Source organism: Sus scrofa, chromosome 5, assembly GCF_000003025.6.
Source record: "Sus scrofa isolate TJ Tabasco breed Duroc chromosome 5, Sscrofa11.1, whole genome shotgun sequence".
Lineage (NCBI taxonomy): Eukaryota > Metazoa > Chordata > Mammalia > Artiodactyla > Suidae > Sus > Sus scrofa.
Window position 1 is genome coordinate 5333478 of NC_010447.5, and position 22610 is coordinate 5356087.

At 52.5% G+C, this 22610-nt stretch overlaps 1 protein-coding gene across 1 annotated transcript in view; it reads left to right on the plus strand.

Annotated features, from left to right (window-relative positions):
- Window positions 1-22610, plus strand: part of EFCAB6 (EF-hand calcium binding domain 6) — a 241137-nt gene that overhangs the window by 166484 nt on the left and 52043 nt on the right. The window contains 2 exon segments of the mRNA XM_021091409.1: window positions 7463-7559; window positions 15361-15479. Coding sequence (XP_020947068.1) covers window positions 7463-7559; window positions 15361-15479 — 216 coding nt within the window.

Consider the following 22610-nt stretch of genomic DNA (forward strand, 5'->3'; position numbering starts at 1 on the left):
TTTTGCTTCAAGAGGAAATCTAAAGGGAAATTAGGAAATACTTTGAACTGAATGAAAATAAAAACTAGATTTTTCTCTGTTGTTTTTGTTCCAATTTCATTTATTTCTCTTTATTATTTTCTCCTTCTTGTTTTGCGTATACAGTTTATCCTTGGACCACACAGGGCTTGGGGTGCCAACCTCCTGCACAGCTGAAAACCCATGTATAACTTACGATGATTCCCCCAGAACTTAACTACAAATGGTTTACTATTGACTGGAAGGCTTACCAATAATATAAGGGCTGTGAACACATACTTTGTATGTTACAGGTGTTACAGACTGTATTCTTACAATAAAGCAAGCTAGAGAAAAGAACATGTTAGGAAAATCATAAGGAAGAGAAAATACATTCACAATACTTTATCAATACTCTGTTCACATTGTCGTTTTGGGGGGCGGGGGGGGGGCTTTTTAGGTCACAACCCTGGCAATGGCAGTTCCCAGGCTAGGGGTTTAATTGGAGCTACAGCTACCGCCTACACCACAGCCACAGCAACACAGGATCTGAGCCGTGTCTGTGACTTGCACCACCGCTCATAGCAATGCTGGCTCCTTAACCTGCTGAGCGTGGCCAGAGATCGAACACGCATCCTTACAGAGACAACCTTGGGTCCTTAACCTGCTGAGCCACACTGGGAACTCCTTTTCTTTTCTAATATAATCCCTTAATGCTCTCAGTTTCCTGTAGGCACTGATTTAGCTGCATTTCCCAAATTTGGATACATTGTAGTTTTTATTTCATCCAGTTCAAAATATTCCCTAATTTCCCTTTAGACTTCCTCTTAAAACCATGGTTATTTAAAATATGCTTCCTGATTTTAAAATATTTCCATAGTTTCCAACTATCTTTCTGTTATTTCTGGCTTAATTCTGTAGAGTTTAGATAACATACTTTGTATGATTTCAGTTCTTTTAAATGTGTTGAGGTTTATTTTATGACCCTAGAAATGGCCTATCTTGGTGAATATCCCATGAATACTTGAAAAGAATGTGTATTTGGCTGTTGTGTGGAGTGTTGAAAGAATGTGTATTTGGCTGTTGTGTGGTGTGTTCTATAAATGTCGATAGGATCAAGTTGGTTACATGTTCAGGACTATATTCTTGCTTGTTTTCTGCCCGTTTGTTCTATAAGAGAGAAGTGTTTAAGTCTCCAAAATGATTTTGCGTTTGCCTCTCTCTCGTTCCATTTTTATCAGTTTGAAACTCTGAGAAAAACAGTATATTCATATTTACCATTTATGCTTTTCTTTATTTCTGAAGTTCCAGGTTCCTCTCTGCTGTCATTTTCCTTCTCCCCAGGAACTTCCTTTAACATCTTTTTGAGAAAGTCTGCTGGAGACAAATTATCTCAGTGTTCCTGCTTTGAGAATATCTTCAATGCTTCTTCATTCTTAACAGATTTTTGTTGTTGTTATTGTTGGATATAGAATTCTGGGTTGACAGTTCTTTTGTAATTTTTTTTTTTTTTTTGGCTGCACCCTTGGTATGTGGAAGTACCCTGGCCAGGGATCAAATCTAAGCTACAGCTGCACTTATACGACAGCTGCAGCAATGCCAGATTCTTAACCCACTGAACCATAGCAAGAACTCCTGTTATCACTGTTTAAATGTTGTTCCATTGTCTTCTGGCCTCCATGGTTTGTGGTGAGAAATCTGTAGTCATTCAGATGGTCTTCTCCCTACACGTCATTTCTGAAGTTACTCTCAAGATTTTTTTTATTTGTCTTTGGTTTTCAGTAGTTTTAGTATGATGTATTTGAGTGTGATTTTCTTTGAGGTTTGCTGGCTCCCTGAATCTGTAAGTTTATGTTTTTCCACCAAATCTGAGCAAATCTTATTTCCTGAAGTTAAATTTTTTTGTACCAACCTTTTCTCTTCTCCTTTTGGTACTCCAGTGACACGGATATTAGACCTTTTGGTTTTATACCACATGTCTCTGTTTCATAGTGCCTGGGGATATATTCTTTTCTCTCTCTTGATCAGATTAGATTATTGCTAGTCATCTATTTTCTTTTTTTTTAAATATACAATGATTTTTTTTCCATTATAGCTGGTTTACAGTGTTCTGTCAATTTTCCACTGTACAGCAAGGTGACCCAGTTACACATACATGTATACGTTCTTTTTTTCTCACATTATCATGCTCCATCACAAGTGACGAGACAGGGAGTTCCTGTCGCGGCGCAGTGTTAAAGAATCCGACTAGGAACCATGACATTGAGGGTTCGTTCCCTGCCCTTGCTCAGTGGGTTACCGATCCGGCGTTGCGTGAGCTGTGGTGTAGGTTGCAGACACGGCTTGGATCCCACATTGCTGTGGCTCTGGTGTAGGCTGGCGGCTACAGCTCCAATTCGACCCCTAGCCTGGGAACCTCCGTATGCCGTGGGAGTGGCCCAAGAAATAGCAAAAAAAAAAAAAAAAACAAACAAACAAAAAAACAAGTGATGAGACATAGTTCCCAGTGCTACACAGCAGGATCTCATTGCTAATCCATTCCAAAGGCACTAGTCTGCATCTATTAACCCCCTTCACCCCATCCATCCCGCTCCTTCCCCCTCCCCCTTGGTAACCACAAGTGTATTCTCCAAGTCCATGATTTTCTTTTCTGTGGAAAGGTTCATTAGTGCCGTATATTAGATTCCAGATATAAGTGATATCATATGGTATTTGTCTTTCTCTTTCTGATTTACTTCACTCAGTATGAGAGTCTCTAGTTCCATCCACGTTGCTGCAAAGGGCATTATCTATTTTCAGGTTCACCGACTCACTCCTTGTCATCTCCATTCTGTCATTGAGCCAATCCAGTGAATTTTTTTTATTTCAGTCGTTGTATTTTCCTGTTCTAAAGTTTCCTCTTGGTTCTTTAAAAAAACAAAAAACAAAAACCTCTCCTATTTCTTTGCTCAGAACCTCTGTCTTTCCATTTATTTCAAGGATATTTACTCTTACTTTGTGGTTATAGTAGCTGCTTTAAAATATGATGATTTCAATTTCTCGGCCATCTTGGAGTTGGTGCCTATTGTCTTTTATCTTGAAAGTTGTTGGGATTTTCCTGGTTCTTTGCATGTAGAGTCATTTTGGATTGTATCATGGATATTTTTGATATTATGACACTCTGTCCTGTTAAAATCCTCAGTAGGGTGCTGGTTGACTTATTCCTTTTAAAGCAGGCCGTAAATCCAGTTAGTTTCAGAATGAAGGTCTTTACCTGCCTTCTGGTTTCTGTGTCAGTTTGGTTTTCCAAGCCATCACAGTTTATCAGGCCAGCCCATGAGTGCAGCATCCAGGGGCCAGTCTTAACTAACTGGAGTGAAATCACCAAAGCTTTTGCTCTTGGATAGTTTCACACATGTGCACATCAGAGGTGAACCTGGAACTTTCTTTATGCATCTGGGCATCCCTTTTTCTCCCTCTCTCCTCTCTGTGATTTCTCCCTACACTCTCCAGCACCCAAGGACTCTCTCGTTTTGGTCTTCTGCTTGGAAAACGTTAGGTTTTAGCTTGTCTGTGCTGTTGAGTGCTTCTCACCACTGGGTCTACCTCCAAGGCAACATGGTGAGAGAAAATAATGTGCCTTCTGCCAACCCTATTTGAACACAGGAAACCTTTTTCCCATTTCCTCTGGTGAGAAGAATTTCAGTTTGGAGGACCTACTTGGCCATTGCTGTTGCTGGCACCATCACAGAAGTGCAGTTCTGCACCTGGGCTTACCTCAGCTCAGGAAGGGAACAGTAAAAAGAGACAAGAAGGGGGGCATTCCCTCATACTGTACTTCAGCTGCCCACCTTCCTAGTCCTTTGGTCAGAAAGCAGGCTTTCCCTTGGAGCTTTTTCTATCCACACCCACTACAGAGTTCCAGAATTAGGATTGCCCTGAAGCAGTCCTTAAGCAGGGAATATAGGAGGGAAAAAAAAAAACCATGAAACATACCACCGTGTAAGTCATTCTTCAAGGTTTGATTTCCCTCTCCATCAGCCTCGTGTTATTTACTTTAGTTAGAGTCCTCAGAGAGTCACTTTTTGTATTCTGCCTAGAGGTTTTAGTTGTACTCAGGGGAAGAGAGAGGATGACGTGTGCCTGCTTCGTCTTAACTGGGACCAGAAGCACATCTCAGGCAGGACTCTGGCTCTGCCTGGAAAGCTGTGCCCTGGGATGACACAGCGCCTCCTCATCCCTCTTGCCTCAAGGGGTTGCTCTCCAGCATTCTTAGCTGAAGTGCCCCTGACCTCGCTCTGGGCCATCATTCTCAGTCACATTCGCCATCTGAAGTTATCTGATTCACTTATTTTCCCATGTTTTTGCTGTACTTTCCTGCCATCGAATGATGAGCTCCTTGAGGACATGGGTTCTTCCTCCTTGCCCATCAATGTGTGTGTACCACCTAGAGCAGCACATGGTAAGAGTTTGCATGTGTTTATGACCGACAGACTGACCGATGGGAAGGCTGGGTCTGACTGACCATTAAGCTCTAAAGAGGCAGGCCTCAGGAATAGGAAGCTTCTGGAGAAGGCCATAGAAAACCCTTCTAACTTCTCTAGAGGAGACAAGGATATAAAATAGGAGAGATGAGTGGGAAATCAGTAGGAGTCCCTAGTGTGAGCAGAATAATCGAGCCTTATGGCCTAGAAGAGAAATTGGGTTGAAACGCTGCTTGGATATGTGTTTAGACAGGGCGATCAGTTTGATAGTGAGTTCACTTCTCAGAGACGGAATGTAGCTCTCGGGACCTCCATCCTTTGGGGGGAGTCCAGGTGAGCCCTCTGAGTACAGGTAAGATCTGGAGAAGCTTAAAGGTGAAGGCAAGGGAATATGCATCGTTAGGACCTACAGTCCTTTTAAGCAATAGTTGGGAAAATGCAACACGGTCCATCCAACCTTCCAAAGCCATAGTGGTGAAGTAGCAAGGGAGGATTTCACTAGAAGCTGATAGATCAACCAGTCTTTGGATCCCTTCCTATCCTTGAAATTCCATGGTTCTGTGGAGTCCGGTAGGCAGTTGGAGAGAGATGGAATGGAGAGGCAGGTGAGGCTACCCTGCTAGTGGTAGAGGCGTGGGCCAACAGCATCCAGGCGGGAGCTGGGGACACGAGAACAGACGACCTCTCAGACGAGTACCTCAGCTTCAGGGTGGAAGGAGAGAGAAGGAGTGGTCCCGGGTGGGAGTGGGAGCAGGTAGGGAAGGAAAATCACACTGGCTGAGGGCACCCAGAGGCCGGGTCCCAGGGTAGGTGTTCCAACCCAGGGTATCATTTAAAGAACAGTGTCATAAAGGCAACTGGCAAGGGGGGAGACGGTTAACAGAGGTCACGTTAGGTCAACAGAGACCCTCAGACTTGGCAATACAGAGTGACTGGTGAATTCAATGCCTGGGGAGGGGGGTTCTCAATCAAGGGAGCCGGCGCGTGTACCCCACAAGCTGGCATCTGCCAGGGGAGACAGTGCAAATGAGCACAACCCTACTTGGTCCATTTCCGCAGCAACACGGGAAGAGGCAGAAGACCCCACCCAGTCTTCAGAGGGTCTTCAGCACCGGCCCACTGAGGAAATGCAAGAGGTTTTACTTGCCAAACCAGGGAGTCAAACTTGGTGCAATTCACCAAAGAAGCACTGCTCTGAATACAACCCTTTCCACGTGACACACGGGTCCACAGCCTGGTGTGGGCTCTGGGGTGGTGAGGGCCACCTCGTGCTCCGTGACCAGCCACCAGGAAATCTGAGGTGGGGTCCAGGGTGGCTGTCTGAGAGCAGCAGAGTTTCTTAGAAGGGAATTAAAGGAGAAGCCACATGGAGAGCAATTATTACAATTTAAATTGTTGGATTCCTGGCTCACTATCTGCATTTTTTTTTTTTTTTTTTGGCTGTGTCTGCAGCATACAGAAGTTCCTGGGCCAGGGTTCGAACCTGCCACAGCAGTAACCAGAGCCACAACGGTGACAACGCTGGATCCTTAACCTGCTGTGCCACCCGGGAACTCGTTGCTGTCTGCTTTTAAAATGTAGGACAGCAGTGGACAGAAGAGCCTTCTCTGGGAGGCTGCAGGCTTCACCCCACCGGGAGGACCTCACGCACAGTGCCTGGCCCTCCATAGGCTCAGGCAGAACTGCGTTTATCGAATTGAAGTGGAAAGGTTAAGCACATAAAAACCAACGGGTGGCCCTCACCTCTGTGGAACTGACGTTTCGTGGCTCCTGCCCCATGAGGCGTGAAGTTAGAGGGGCACCAAGTCTACAGTTTCAGATGGAGTGAAAATGGAGGTGAGCAAGCCTCGCCTCTGGCACTGGCCGGCCCGGAGTTGATTGACGAGAGATCCTGGGACAGGCTGTGCGCTTGGGGCAGGCTGCTTAACTTCACTAAACCACAGCATCCTCTTTTGCAAAGCGGGGCGGCCATGCCAGCACTGCTGCGAAAACTCAGATTCTGTATGACAAGGGACCGACTGTCCCAGCCCCACTGGTCACGGAGCCTGTAGGGGCCGCGATTATCCTAAAACCACAGCGCTCACCTGGTGTTGCACACAGAGGGCCACAGGCAAAGCGGTCCAGCTCTGGGAGTCACATAAACCTCTGACTGTCTGCTTTTTTTTTTTCTTTGTAAGCAGCTCACCTTCTGGAGCATAAATAAAAGTTCTTTAAAAGGGCGACAAGGGGCTAGTTCGCTGTCCCCACCCTGGCTTTCCGGGTTCCCTGGAGGAGAAGTTCCTGTGAGGGTCCCTGGTGGGGCCTGGGTCAGGTGTCGCCCTTACTCACCCTCAGGCAGGATGCCCTGACCCCCCACATGCGGGGAGTGAGTGCCGTTCCGACCAAGGCCACCAGGGAGGAAGAAGTGACCAAGGGATCACGGGGCTTCAGGCTCCCTCATTGGTTTTAGTGACCGGGAGAGTCCAGGGCACCCCACAGTCCTTCAGCCACAGGCTTCACTGCTCCCCGTGGTGGCCCAGCCACATCTTATCGGCGCCCATCGTTGTGGGAGCAAACAGAATTTTGATCATTTTATATCCCACACACCTAAGCTCTGAACGGGCGCTGAGACTGAGAATCTGTACCGGGGCTCCTGGACCAGTAACTTTGGTCCGTGTTGTCACTCCAACCTGCACCTCCAGAAATAAACGTTCTTAGTTGTTTTCTTCCAAAGACAAAGTCCCCTAGTGTCTTTTCTCATCCCTCCAGGAATGAGCGAGCCCTTCTGCTCTGTGACTGCGGGAAACGTCGAACGGCGTTTATCTGGAAATGGACATTTAAGAAGCTTCCCTAACAGGCAGTTGGGGAAATAAGATTGTATTTTAAGAATTAAGTTAGACCAGATGTGAAATAACAGACTTGTGCGGTATCTTTGAAACAAACGGGGGTGGGGGAACCCTTGGGAGATGAATGAGGCCATTAAATTTAAGCAGAAATACTTATATATTTTTTTTTCTTTTAAGACCAAAACAGAAGGTCGCAGATTCAGAACTAGCTTGCGAGCAGGCTCATCAGTACCTTGTTACCAAAGCAAAAACCAGATGGGCCGACTTGTCCAAGGTAAGAAAATGATTATTTCCTTCAAAAGAAAGGACCTGGCTTTCAGGGTTCCCGGGTCCTTGGGACGATCAGCTGTTCTGATCCAGCTGCGGAGCCGGGAAAGCAGCTTTCTGGACCCAATCTGGTGACTCCTTTTAGTCTCAAAATGCTTTTTCAAAATAAATTCTCACATTCCAAATCCATCCGTCTTTAGAAAAATAGTCATTGTAGGAGTCACACGGACAAAAAGTCGTGCCTTTATCTCAGGTTTGATAGGAATTAAAAGTTCAAATGAAAAATGGAAGATGCGCTTGGTACTTGTTTTCACACCGTTAGAAACACGCGTGTTAAAGAGATTTTTTTTCCTGTCTCGCCAAAATCATTGAAGGCACGTTTTTAACTTTAGTATCTGTTTATTTTATCTTTATTTATTTTTAAATGTTATGGACGTGTCGTTGATCTACGGTGTGGTGTTCACTTCTGCTCCGTAGCACAGTGACTCAGTTATGTCTCTGTCTCCAATATCTTTTTCATATCCTTTTCCATTATGGTTTCTCGCAGGATGTTGAATAGAGTTCCCCGTGCGGTACAGTAGGACCTCGTTGCTTATCCATCCTGATTATCATAGTTTGCGCCTGCTGACCCCAAACTCCCAGTTCTTCCTCCCACCCCCCACCCCCCCGGGTTCCCACACGTCTGTCCTCTCTGCCTGAGTCAGTCTCTGAGAAAACACATCCTGAGGGCGAATATTCTCCAAGGGGAATCCTGCAAGTTGTGATTGGTTATGGGGTCGGGGCGGGAGACACACTCTAGCCATGACCTGAAGGACAGCAGATCTGAGAGGCAAGCCTGGGTCATCCTGAAATCCAGGACATGGGGGGGAGCAGTCAGCATGTCACGATGCCGCGAGGACGCGGTGACTTCATGCCAGAGGGGTTTGGAAACTGCGTTGCAGGAGTATTTTCACGCTGTTTCGAGCAACGTCTCCGCTTTGTTCCGTCTGAGCGTTTTCTTTCTGTTCGCTCTGTCTAGGCCTGTGTCTGATGTGAAATCCTGCTTTTAAGTCCTGTTTAGCACCTAGGCTGCCCCTCCTTGGTTCCGACCCCCATAGCATTGGCTGTGCCAGCCCAGGCTGGCAGGTCACATGGACAGAGGAGGGCCAGCCTGCAGAGCCGTCCTCTGGGTCGAGGACAGGGCCAGTTCTGGGCTGTAAACGGCAGCCACACAGGGCACACCTGTGCCAGCCAGGGAGAGGGCAGAGCCTGGCACCACGACGCCGTCGGCCATGGGCCCCCCCATCCACAATTCTCTCTGGCCTTCAAACTCCCTCAGGCCTGACTGTTCAGGAAAAAGCCCCTTCTCCCCAGCCTGCCTCCCCTCCCAGCTGCCCTGCCCTCCTTCCTGTCGCGGGAGGCCTCCACCGGGCCCCTGGGGCGCTGCTCTCCGTGGGCCTGGGGCCTCCCAAGGGCCACGCCCAGGGCCCCTGGCCGCTCCAACCCCCTTCGACTTAGTGCGCAGGGACTTGTACCGGGATGGGTGGTAGCCGAGTCTGCTCCCACCTGTGGAGCTCATGGACCAGCAGAGGTGACGCCGAGGAGCAAAGGCAGGGCGTTCGCAAAGCTGTTGGGTGCTGAAAGGAGCAGGCGTGGACGTCTTTGTTTCCGCCGTGTTCAGCCCCATCCTTCCTGAGGTGCTCCCGCCCCGGCTCCACGACACCCCGCGGGTACCCTCCCTGCCTGTCCCCGCCCGCAACTCCTCTTCTCCGTCACGTGGACTCTTGCGCCTGCCCTGATTCCATGGCCTCTTGCAGCGTCTTTACCCTGGATGTTGTGCAGATCCCAGACTGTGTGTGGAGGAGGTGGGGGGACCCCCACAGTTCTGTGCTGCTGAACCAGCAGCCTTGGGTCTGTCCCCCGGCCCCCTCCTCCATCCCTTCTAGAACCTAGCCTGGCAGGAGTGCGGGGGGGAGACATGGCAGGTGACAGAGGAAGGGGGATCAGAGGGGGTCTGAAGGGGTGGGGGGCATCTTGTCCAGAACCGAGCGTCTTGTCACCTGTCTTGGGAGTAAATGACCCTGCTCTTACGGACGTCACTGTCGCTGTTTGGAGTAAAGCACTGAGGGTTAGTTCTAACCAGCAGAAAGTATGGCACATAAGTAAGATTAGCAGGCGTCCCACCAGCCCACCTGGTGATGAGACGGGCCCGCTCACGGGGGCTCGTGTCCCCGCCCTTTAGGTCTGGGTCCCTGGGTCCCTCTTGTCTGGTTGGGTCCCTCGTGTCCCTGCTCTTAGGTCTGGGTCCCTGGGTCCCTCGTGTCCCTGCCCTTTAGGTCTGGGTCCCTGGGTCCCCTCGGTGTCCCCCGCCCTTTAGGTCTGGGTCCCTGGGTCCCTCGTGTCCCTGCCCTTTAGGTCTGGGTCCCTGGGTCCCTCTGTCCCGCTCTTAGGTCTGGGTCCCTGGGTCGTCCCTGGTGTCCCCGCTCTTAGGTCTGGGTCCCTGGGTCCCTCGTGTCCCTGCCCTTTAGGTCTGGGTCCCTGGGTCCCTCGTGTCCCCGCTCTTAGGTCTGGGTCCCTGGGTCCCTCGTGTCCCCGCCCTTTAGGTCTGGGTCCCTGGGTCCCTCTGTGTCCCTGCCCTTTAGGTCTGGGTCCCTGGGTCCCTCGGTCCCCTTTTCTGGTTGTTCCCTGCTCTTAGGTCTGGGTCCCTGCATTTGAGCTGGTAAAAGTGACCACAGGTGTGGAGTTCATCTCCCGCCTGCTCCATTTCAGTTGGGAATTCTCCAGACAAGACCTGCTCATACCACAAAGGAGGGGTTCTCCAGGAAAACTGCCTTTGAACTTGAACAGGGATTCAGCATTAGGCATCTAGTGATCTTCAGATAGAGTCACGGGCTCCCCGCCCTGCCACGGTCCCCTCCAGCTGAGTTCTCCGAAGCACTTAGGGGTCGGGCAGTTTAACAGGCTCGTTTCTATTTAAGTGTTTTTGGAAAGCAAGTTCAGTGGTTTCTTCCGCAAACATTGTTACGCGCTAACTAATAAGGCAGCAGTGCATCGCGGCAAGGAGCTAAAGACACGCTAACAAAAAATAAAATAAAACAAAGGCACAGTCTCTGGTGTGAACACCAACGCCAACGCCAAAGAATGCCGTGTGTTATGATGGAGGCGGCTTGTGTGGAGTGGGGGTGCCCAAGAAGAAGGGGTCCCTTGAAAGATGAGCAGATGGCAGGCGGGGCTGCTAGGGCTGTGGAGGGTGTGGAGACCGAACCAGGGCAAGGATGTGTGGGACCCACCCCCGTGGTGGGGGCTGCAGGTAGCCCAGCGTGGATGTGTCAGACCGAGGGGTCAGAACCTGGTGGATTTCAGTGCGAGGCAGGGCAGGCTACGCAGGGAACAGATCACAGCAGGCTGGACATGCGGTAGCTTTTTAAAGTTGCGGTAAACTGCACACAACCTAAAGTTACCATCCCAACCATTTTAAACTGTGCCAGTTCGGTGGCATGAAATACATTCACATCGTTGTGCAGGGGGCTCTAAGTTCTTTTCTTTTCTTTTCTTGCTTTTTTAGGGTCGCGTGTGTGGCATATAGAGAGGTTCCCAGGCTAGGCGTCGAGTCAAAGCTGCAGCTGCCGGCTTACACCCCAGCCACAGCAACGCGGGATCTCAGCCACATCTACGACCTACACCACAGCTCACGGCAACCCTGGATCCTTAACCCACTGAGTGAGGCCTGGGATCAAACCCCCAACCTCACGGTTCCTAGTCGGCTTTGTTTCCACTGTGCCACAACAGGAACGCCTATGCTCTAAGTTTTTAAAGGGACTTTGAAATTCTCCAGACCTAATCATTTTAATCTTGTTTTTTTAAGTTGTGACACTGCAGTGGAATATAATAATATATATTATTTAACATATAATAGTTTATATACACACACACACATATATGTAGTTTATACTATTGTTTATATAATATATATTATTTAACACACATGTTTATATATATATACATAGTTTATATATATACAGATATAGTTTATATATACACATAGGTACGTATGTAGTTATATGTGTATATATAACATACGAATTTATAATAGAGATGTATTTACACAGATACAATGTATTCGTGGAGTTGAAATCAGTTTTAGGACATGCGCGTGCATGAATCCCGGATCGCGCATCTCCTTATAACCACCATCCAGATGAAGGAAGAGGATGCCTGACAACAGCTCAGACCAGGGAGCCCCGCTTTTCCCGTAAAGGGCCCGACAGCAAACCCTTCTGGTGCTGGAGGCCTCACGCCCTGTCCCGGCGCTCGGACGCCTGACTTACCCCCCTCTCGGGGGGCGGAGCTGTAGCTCATCGCCGTTTCCATCAGCACGTGTTGGTTACGCATGATCCTGGGTGTTTGTCTCCTGGCTGGTGGCCTTTCCTCTGTCTGTGAGGCGCTTAAACCGTCCTCATTCCTTTCCAGCCTTTTATTCTGCCCCGTTTCGGTGATTTTTATGACTCTGTCTTCCACCTCTCTGACCCGTTCCTCTGCGTCATCGAATCTTTGATTCCTTTTCGTGTAGTTTTGTTTCAGGCATCGTGTTCTCCAGCCCCGTTCGGTCCTTCCCTGTGTCTTCTCGCTGCCTTTATCCTCTCTCTGCTGAGTTCTTCCAGCATCTTCGTGATCACGGCTTTGGAGTCTTTTGGGGGGTCGCCTGTCTCCACTTCCCTGAATTCTTCTTCTGGGGCTTACGTGTTCCTGTCTGTGGACTGTGTTCCTCCGTCACCTTATTTTACCTAGTTCTTTGCTTTTATTTCGATGATTTGGTAGGCAGGCTATGTTTTCGGACCTTGGAGAAGTGGCTTTTTGCAGGAGATGTCCTGTGCATCCCAGCAGCACACTCTGGTCAGCAGAGTGTGGGGGGGTGGCCCCTATGTGGGCTGTGTTGCTTCTCCTGCTGTCTGGGGCTGACTGCTGCCGTCAGTCTAATGGACACGGATGGCCCGCCTTCAGTTGGTGGTCCCTGCCTTGTGTAGAGGCCACTGGTGGCTGGTGAGCAGGGCCTGGTCCTGAGGCTTCTGATGGCAGGGCCCCAGGGGGTCCCATGGCAATGCTGACCCACTGGTGGGCAGAGCCGGGTTCTAGAGCGGGTGGTTATGGGGCTGGAGGTCCTGGATGTAGTGCCAGTCTGCTGGTAGGAAGGGCTAATTCCCGGCACAGCTGGCCTCAGGGTCTGGGGTGTCCTAAAGCTGCTGTTGGCCCACTGGTGATTGGGGCTGGATGCTGGGCAGCTCTCTGTGGGGTCCCGGATGCCTTGGGACTGGTGTCAGCCCATTGGTGAGTGAGACTGGATCCCAGTGTGGCCGTCTGAAGAGCTGCCATGGTCCTGGGGCTGGCAGTGGACCAGCCTGGGGGTCCTGGGGCTTGCACTCTCTCATGGGTGAGTAAAGCTGGTCCTGGGGCTAGTGCTGGCTCACTGGTGCATGGAACTACGTCCCAGGGTCCCAGGCCCCAGAGGGCCTGAAGTTGGTGTTTCATGCTGCTGGTAGACAGGGCCAGGGTCCTGGGGGTCCCGGGGCGGGGCCTCCGCAGTGGTGTTGAGGCTGGTCCTGGAGCTCGTGCCAGTGCCTTGGTATGTGGGGCTGAGTGCTGGACCCTCCAGTGGACAGGGCTGGGTCCAGGGTGGCTGTGAGCTCAGGGGAACTTAGGCAGCAGGCCTGCTGGTGAGTAGGGCTGGATCTCTGCCCAGCTAGTTGCTTGGCCTGAGGGATCCCAGTGCCGGTGCCGACAGGCTGATGAGTGGACAGGGTCCCAGCATCACTAAGCTAGAGGGAGGCCCCTTTCAACGACAGCTTCTGCCCTGGGGCCTGCCCTGGAGGGGTGAGGTTTGTGTGAATGTTTTAGGAGTGGAGTCTGTACTTCCCACAGCCCCCTGGTACTCCCAAGAGGAAGCCCTGCTGGCTGTGGGGGCTCGTCTTCCCAGTGCAAGGTGCCCAGGCTGGGGAGCCCAGTGCGGGGCTCAGAGCCCTCCCTTCTTGGGGAGACCTCTGCCCCATTTGTGGGTTGCCAGGGGCAGGAGTCCTGACTCGACCGTGGCTCTGCGGTCTCACTGTGGTTCCTTCTTGATGTCTGTAGGTGTAGGGACCTTTTCTGCTAGTCTTCTGGTTGTGCCTCATCAGTCACTTCTCTGGAAACAGCCGTCGTTCTGGTGTGTCCTTGGGAGGAGGGAGCTCAGAGTTTTCCTGCTTCGCTGTCTTGGCCTTCTTGATATGATAGCTTTTGATAAGCGGAAGTTCTTCTTCCAATAGAGTCCGTTTTTAAACTGCTCCCTGACGTTCTTGCTGTCGAAACCCTACCCTGAGGTCATGAAGATGTCCTCCTGCAGCATCCCGGCCTCACCCCACACCCGGGGCCTGACATCTGTGCCCGATGCTCCGTGAGTGTCGCCAGCCGGGCTCCACCTCTCTTCCTCCACACGGAGACCAGGTGTCCCGGCACCTTCACAGAAAAGCCCGTCCTTTCCCCCACTGACCCACGTCAAGACCCAGGGGTGTTTCTGGGCCTCTTGTCCCACCGGTCCATTGGTCCTATCCTGGCACCAAGGCCACATCTTTAGCCCCCATAACCCAGTAAGACCTCTTAACCAGCTGGTAGGCAAGGCCCTCGTCCTTGTTCTCCACGTGTTTTGGACTCCATTTGGCAAGTTCTACCAAGGGAGAAAGAATCTCCTGGGGTGTTTGGAGAGAAGCGACGTCTTTCCTGCGGAGTCTCCAGTGAACAAACAGTGTATTTCCGTTGTGATCTTTTAAAATATCTTTTTTCAATAAGTGTTTAGGCTTCCCCTCGTAGACGTCTTACACTCATTTGTAAGAGTCATTCGTAGGACTTTCTAATTTTGATGCTGTTGTAAATGCTATTTTTTTGAAATTCACTTTCCGTGTCTGAGATAGAAAACTGCCGATGATTTCGCCTCTTGCTGTGGAACCCAGGTTTCTTCCATGTTCTCTTACTGTCATAATTCGCTTGTGGCTTCTTTGTATCCCCCATAGTCACGTCGTCTGTGAGTGACGGCAGTTGTGTTTCTCCCTGCTTTGCTGTCGCACCTTTTAACGACTTCCCCTGGCCTCACTACGCTGCCCGGCACCTGCAGCACCAGGGTGAATAGAGGGCGATAGCGGTTTTCCTGTCTGGCTCCTGACCGCGCGGGCAGTGTCCATAGTCACACCCTCTGCGATGCTGGCAGAGGGTTTGGGAGGCTTAGCCGTCGTGTCTTCCTCCCAGTATCTTCAAAAGAGAACGGGACGAGCCCTTATTTAGAAACGGCCTTAAGACAATGCCGAGCGCTCCTCCAGGCTCTGCCCCCTCTCCTCAGTGCCTGACACACCCCCAGAGGCCCTTTGCCCTCCCCGGGGATGTTAAGGTGGTGCCACCTCGTCACAACTCCAGGGGTCTCATGTCCCTCGTTTCCCCTCCGGCAGCCGGGCGGCCAAATCCCCAGCGTCGGGGAGGTGATGGCCTCATGCAGTGTCCAGGCTCCGGCTGGCCCTCGTTTCTAATCTCGAACCCGAGCGGTTGGTCAGGAGCAGAACTGAGCCACACACCCGAGACCAGCCACTGCCCGAGATCAGCCCCTTCGGGGATGCGGTCCTAGTTGGTGTGTTACTCTGTGCGCTTCTCCAGAGGAAGGAGGAGGGCATCCGGCATGTAGATGAAAAGGTAATTAAGCGGCAGGAAGGGGAGAAAAACGTCTTAGATTGTTCCGGACACTGACTGTTGAAACCCCTGTGTCCCACCGGAGCGTGGCGTGACAGGTCACTCAGGGCCGCCTTCTCGCGTTGCAGAATTTCATAGAGACGGACAGCGAGGGCAACGGCATCCTTCGACGACGGGACGTCAAGAACGCGCTGTACGGCTTTGACATCCCCCTCACGCCCAGAGAGTTCGAGAAGCTTTGGCTGAGGTGAGTGGCATCTGAGGATCTCGGCTCGGGTGGGTGCTGCAGCAAATTCAGCCCCCGGTTTCACCACTGCTCGGGGGTAGGTGGGGCCAGGATGGTTTGCCGTGTCCCGTTTCCCCCCAGAAAGCAGCCTGGCCTCGAGGAACGTGGGGAGCCAGGGCAACACTTGCCCCTGATGTTAGAATTGAGAGTTTTGCATGTCCAAGGAACCGGGAGTTTAACCACATCCTTTTCCGGTTTCAGAGAAGGAAGCCACTCTCCCAGGACTTAACTCTAACGCAGCTGGCTCAGCCGGCAGGCCCGCAGCGGGTAAAGGGCAAAGGCCTCTCTCCCCATTGCCTTAGGATGGAAATCAGTGTCGCACAACTGTTTTATAGAAGAGTAATTTGTTGGAAGAAAATAACCAAACTTTTGGCAACTTGGTGGAGTTTCTCGAGAGTGTCTTAAACTGAAAATAGCATCTAGTAGCGGCTCCATTTTTCAAAATGCACTTTAGATGTGGCTGGTTTTGAACCAGGCCCCCAGGTACAATCTTCCCCGGGTAGATGTCTGAGTTTCCAGGTGCTTGGGCAATGTGATCCCAGTTCCAGATCCGTCTCTGAGTTACTTCCTGCTTCATTATATGTTTGCTGCCACTTACACTCCCCCAGGGTCGTGTGCAGCAGCGTTTGTCCTCTCAGGAGCAAGCTCATGAAGCAGTTCCTGCCATTTTTTAGCTTTTCATCTGTTCAAAGTCGAAGGCTGGAACGCTGGCGAGTTTAGAATTAGGTGGGCTGTTTGTGTCTAATTTAGAAAAGCAACTTGAAGTTCTTACAAAAGTCCTTTTTTTTTTTTAGACCCGTTCCAACACAGGACCAATTTGGTCTCCCTGTCCGTTTTCTCTTCTGACAGAGTGAATGAGTGGGTCCCTCTGAGAAGTCAAAGGATGGAGGTGCAGCGGGCAAATAAGTGGGATGATGCAGAGGTGCCCGTGTGGCCCTGACGCTCAAGGAGCTGTCGGGGGACAGGGAACACTCCGATATGGGGGCAGCATTGACAGTTACAAACGCGGGAGAAGGGAACAGGTGCAGCGGGATGGGAGGTGAAGGCAGGAGTGCTGGGGGCCGCGGAGGAGGCCTTTTGGTGGGAGTGTTGCTGAAATAGTCCCCAGGTTCCAGATGGGGCCGCCTGACCCCTGGGGCCGTCGGGGAAGGGTTCTCCAAGCGGTGGCCTGAGGTCCAGGCTGAGAAAGGCAAGGCGAGGCTTGTCACCTGGCCACAGTCCTCGCGCCTGGCAGTTATCAACCAGGCGCTCGGAACAACCAGGTCTGAGCGGGGCGGTATGTGGCCCAAGCCAGGCTCTGGGAAGACGAGTCAGGAAGCAGTTCAGAGAAGGGCTTGGTGGGGCTGGGCCTTGGGAGACTGCTGTCTGCACGGAGAGGGGCGGGACGAGCCAGGAGCGGGTGCGAGCTGCAGGTGTGTGGGAGTCACAGGTCCCCGAGGGGGTTCCCGTGTGAGGAGAGCACGAGGAGCCCTCTCCCAACTCGCGGACAGAGCAGCTTTGCATTCTCACGGGAGGGAGACTCTGCTGCTGCTTTGGGCTGAAGTTTCTTGTACGTCTGTTAACGTTGTGAGATGCCCGCTTGGCTACCCTCTGCTGAAAACTCTTTGAGCTCAGGCCCTTGTCTTCTTTCATTTGCCCGCTGCGCTCGGTGGGTGGTGGTGGTTGAGAGTTCTGCCAGCAGTTTGTGGTCAGGACTCCTGCCTCCACCCGACAGCTCTGTGGCCCCTGTCCTATTACTTAACTTCTCAGCGCCTCACTCTGCTCTGCTGAGTTCGCTCAGGTGGTGCCTGGGTCAGGGTAGGCGAGCTGCGGTGACAAACAAGGGCAGCATCCCTGGACTTGCCCCAGGATGACGTCAGATTTGGGGTGGGCCTAGGGGAGCTCCAGCCACAGACACTGAGTGACCAGGAGTCTCACCTCCCCTGATCCTTTGTGCCACCAGCACAGAAGGGGAGCGAGCGCAGGAGCGAGAGAACGGGCAGAAGCTTTGTAGGGACCAGGCCTGGAAACGTGGCCATCACTTTGCCTGCGTTCTGTTGGCCAGAATCCACCGTGGCTGCATCCCCTGCAAGGAAGGCTGGGAGAAGCCACCTGGATGGGTGTCCAGGGGAAAAGAAACGGGGACAGGGGACTACGATGGCGTCCACGCACGTGGCGTTACCTCTGACGTCGATGGGAAGAGAGGCAATGGAGACAGAGGGAACACCAGGAGTGTATCCACCCGTGTCTGGGCAGGAAAGCAGAAACCGCTCTAACACTTACGGCCAAGCAGGACTTAACACGGAGACTGACTATGCAGATGGCAGAAGGACCAGAAGTCTGGCAGGGGACTGAGCTGTTCCTCAGAGGCCAGGAAGCTCCACCCTGGGCGGGGGCCAGGGGTTTACCTGGAGACAAGGACACTCCCCCCACCAGGGACTGGAGGGCAGAGGGGGCAGGCTGCCGCCCCTGAGGCTGTCTCAGAATCTGCTAGAATCTCAGCCTCTGTGCTGAGCTGGAGCCCCGGCCACAGCCATGACCGAGGTGCCCCTGGAGACGCCCGGCCCTGCCCTCCTCCCACCAGGACGGGCACCTTCCTGGGCACAGGCACGTGGGCAGCTGGGAGACATGCAGAAGGATCAGGGTGGGCTTGAGAGCCACAGATGAGCATCCAGCCCAAAGACAAAGGGGGCATCACTTTCCAGGCTGTGGGTAACCTGGGTGGCCGGGCAGGAGGGAAGGTCGCACATCAGCTGACCCATGTCGTGAAGGGCAGGGTAAGGTGGGACTCTGGTCTGAGGGCCAAGTGTTTAGCAAGGAAAGATGGAGGCAGGCCCGGGTTCTAGAAAGATCACTGCCCCCGGGGAGGGGACGAACTGCCGGAGACAGGGAGGGAGGCCTGGAGGCGAGCTAGAGGCTGTCCGTGGTCCAGGCCAGAGGACGCGGGGCCCTTCCCTGGGTGGTGCTAGGACTGGGCAGGAGGTGGCGGGTGTGAGAGAGATGTAGGAAGTGAAGGTCAGCCTTGACAGCCTGGGAACAGAGGCTGCCGGACGAGGAGCTAAGACGCTCTTTGGATTGTCTGATGAGGATGCCCAGAAGTCAGGAAGATGCCCGAGTGGCCGAGGAGCCCGCAGCAGTGGGCTGTGCTCTGAGTGGGGCCTCCGCCCTGCCCCGGGGCACCCGGACTGAGCTGTGTGGCCTTGGGCCAGGGACTCGCCTTCTCTGAGCTTCAGTCACTTCTCCCCTGGGGTGGTTACAGGCACCAAACAGTCTAAGGAGGGTACCTGGCATACGTAAGCGTAAAAATCAGTAGCCAAAAGATCTTAGCGATTTGCAGTTATTTTCTGATTGCGGTATCCGTGCACATTCATTTTAGAAGAGGCAGAAAAGCCAAAAAAAGCGTTAAGGAACAGAAAAGACGGAGCTAGAAAGCAGCAAATCCCACTCAGCCGAGACGATAGCCTTGGTGGCGTGGTTTTTTCCATCCACACGCTAAGGGTTTCTGCTGACCCCAGGTAGCCGTCCTCACTCGCACGCCCCGTCCTGGCCTGTTGCTCTCGTGGCTCCGTGTTTACTGACACGGATGCCTGCCTCACCCTGGTCCCCTCCCTCCCAGGCCCCCTCTGCGTAACCGGGCAGGAGGTGGGGGCCAGCGATGGGCTGTCCAGGCACCAGGAGCCTCGTGCAGTTGCCCGTCCAAGGGAGGGGGTGTCCCCTTCCCCCGGGGTGGGGGGTGTGTGGGTGACTGGAGCCCAGGCAGGCCGGGGAGCTCCCGGGGTCTGCGTGACCCACTCTGCCAACTCCCGGGGTCTGATGGTCAGAAGAGGAAAGCCCCCATGAGTGGGTGGGTGGAAGTGAGCAGGAACGTAGCATTCAGCTCTTTCACAAAACGCAGAATGAGAGCATGAGAATCGAGACCAAAAAAACTGTCAGCCTCCATTATTCCCTCAGAATTTGGGAAGCACCTGTAAGGTGCACGGGGTTCGCACTTCGGATTTGTCTGGAGCGTCTCGTTTATGCCGTAGGAGGAAATCAGTGACTTAACCCCCACATCTCAGAGACTTGGCACGGGAGGGTGTATTTCTCATTCACTCCAAGTCTAGCATGTCTAGCGGCTCTTCTGAGCAGTTCCCGTCCAAGTGGTAATTCGGGATCTGGCTTCCAGCTGTGCCCTCAGCAGGGTCCACGGGGGACTGCAGAGCACGGCCCACACGGGCTTCGGTGGCTTCAGCCCAGAGCAACACGCTTCTGCCCGCAGCAGCCCACGGCCCAGGGCTGGGCGGCGGCCCCAGGAACTGCGCAGGGATGGACAGCAGGGAGCCGGTTAAGTGAGCGTGGCTCCCTGAGGGTTAAAGGGACAAACTGGTTCAACCTGAAGGAGGCCCCGGGGAAGGAACCTGCTACCTGGGTCATCAGCGGGGCATCCGCCAGACCCTCTGCATCCGGAGTCAGCAGAGTCGGAAGATTCTTCTGTCACCTGTGTAAGAAGCACGCGCTTACACTGAGCATAAATGAGTAAGACTCTGAGCAAAGCAATGGATGTGAGCATATTCACATCGTGTGTGCGACCGAATGGCTGAGCGTACAATAAATGGGCAGAGTAATCTGATTATATCATAAATTAGTGGCCATTGCCATATGCAAATGCATGTTTTTATGAGTCCTCTGTTTATGTGCGCATTTTTTTCCTGGCACATCTGTTGCCGAACCATTTTAAAATTCAACCTTTATAGGCAAGTTGATTTTTTTTAATGTTACACAAAGGATTCTGTAATGAAGGGTGAGGTTATGTAAGCAGAATTAACTCTCTTATTACTCACACTCATAACGGCATTTTAGCTGCGGTTGTGCGGTCTGGTCGTCTGTTCCGTGGAGACGGGAACGGAATGTTTACGATCTTTATTAATGAAGTAATTAAGAAGTGTCTTTTCATTCAGTTCAAGTGTCGGGATCTGGAGTTTGCGGTTGGGACTCTCTCGAGCGTAGCCCGCTGGGAAGGCAGCCCTTCCTCTGGAACCCGTGCCCTTTCGGAGCCTTAGCTCAGTGGACAGGTGTTGACGCGGACGCTCTGTGAAGCACGTTGCTGGGAGCTAGGACTTTACTCATCAGGATAAACACGGCATGGTTTCTCCTCAAGAATCTGGCCACCGAGCAGGGAGAGGAGACCTAGACTGAACCGTGGAGCCAGAGGCAGGTTGAGCCTTTGGGGGGCGAATAGCAGCCGCAAACACTGGACCCTGGTCCAAGCCCCCACGCACACTCACCCCCTCCCCAATTCTTGCCACACCCAGGAGCACTGGAAACACAGTCCCTTTTTTTTTTTTTTTTTTTTTTTTTTTGGCTTGCAGAAGTTCCTGGGCCAGAGATCAAACCCCTGCCACAGCCGTGACAAAGCCAGGTCCTGAACCCACTGAGCCACCAGGGGACCCCTGAAATACTGTACTCTTGCCTCAGAAGGAGAGAGACGGTCCAGCAGAGGTGTCTGCCAGGCGGGTGGTCTGTGCACGTCCTTTCAGGCGCCCTCCTCCGGGAGTGGGGAGCCTTTGGGGAGCTTCCTTCTCCGGGAGAAACTGGACCACAGCATCGCTCTGGTGGCATAGGCTCGTCACAGGCCTGACACAGTTCAGGGGAAGCCCTGTGGCCCCGGGTCACCCTAGAAGCTCAAGAAATGGCAGCCCTCCCCCTTCCCAGGTACATGGATGGAAAACTAAACTCCTTCCCACCGCCAGCAGTGGGGAGAGCTGTTTGCTAGAGGCACTGGCCCTCTATGCTGCCTGGAACACAAAGCCACGGAGCAGGCCTCAGGAACTGGGGGCCCCCGCAGGCCTCCTTTTGTGGGTGGGTCGCTTTGTTTTGTTCTGGCAGGAAGATGCACTGAATAAAGGGAGAATGGGACTTTGAGTGGGGGGGGGGTGGCACGTACTAAGGTCACACTGATCACAGCCACCTGGATGGGTCTTGCAGGGCTTCCCAGATGCCTCGAACAAAGACAGCCAGCCGGGTGCTGGTCCCAGACGCTGGGCCTCAGAGCACCCTCCCTGCTGGCAGGTGAGGAAACAGCAGCCAGAGCGAGTGAGGCCTCGAGGGGCGGGGCTCAGGCTTGGGGTGCGCTGCCCTCCCTGCCTCTCAGTCACAGGAGGGGAAGCTCCTTCCCTTCTAGAAACAGGCCTGGATGCTAGCAAGGCAGGTGGAAATCAGACATGTGGCCCGAGGGAGCTGCAGGCTCGTGGGTACAGAGAAAGGGGGGCCGGTGGTGGGGGCTCCGGCCCAGGAGGCGCCTTCGGGAGGGACCGACGGCGGTCCAGCTCCGACGCTCTGCACACGACGTTTGCCCAGACGTCCCCCTTTTGTCCTCTACCCACCACCCTCCCCTAGAGGCCAAGAACGCCGGGTTGGTCAATACATTGTCCCCATCATCACTCAACGGAAAGGCCGCAGAGGATTCATGTGGCGGAGGCGAGCGTGGGGTCCAGAGCGCCTGCGGCATCTCGCGGGTCTGCGGGCCGAGGGAGGCGCCTCGGGCCTTGCAACGCCGCGCTCGTCTGGGGAAAAACCTCCGCAAGCGCCACGCGCACCGTTAGAGGACCGGGACCTCTCGTGAAAACACGTGCTTTTGTTCCTTAAAGAAAATTGGCAATTTGCCTTTTTTTTAAGGAAGTAATTCTATTCTATTTGAATAATGTTGGGAGATAAAAACCCTCCATTATGCCTTTTTTTTTCCTAATGAATTAGAACTCAGAAAAATCCCAATCATAGAAAATGACATGAAAGGAGCACAGCAGAAGTCTTATCTTGTTTGCCTCACTGCCTCGCTCATTGGTTGTGTGTAATTGGCATCTCTTCAAAAAGAAAATGGGGAATTGGAATCAAGTGGCATTCGTGTATTTGAGTTTTTAAGGCTGAATATGCCTTTTGAGGGATTTTCTTCTCCACCTTAGCATGGCTCCTCTTACAGGTAGGTGCTCAATTAAAAACACCTGTCCAAAGCGTGGAAGGGTTGATTTTATTTTTCCGTGGTCACAGTCATGTTTCTAACAGAAGGACAGGTGGCTAAACCTGGTTGTCCTCTTGGGGTGGGCCAAGACCGCCTTGCATGGGGTGACTGTCCTGTTG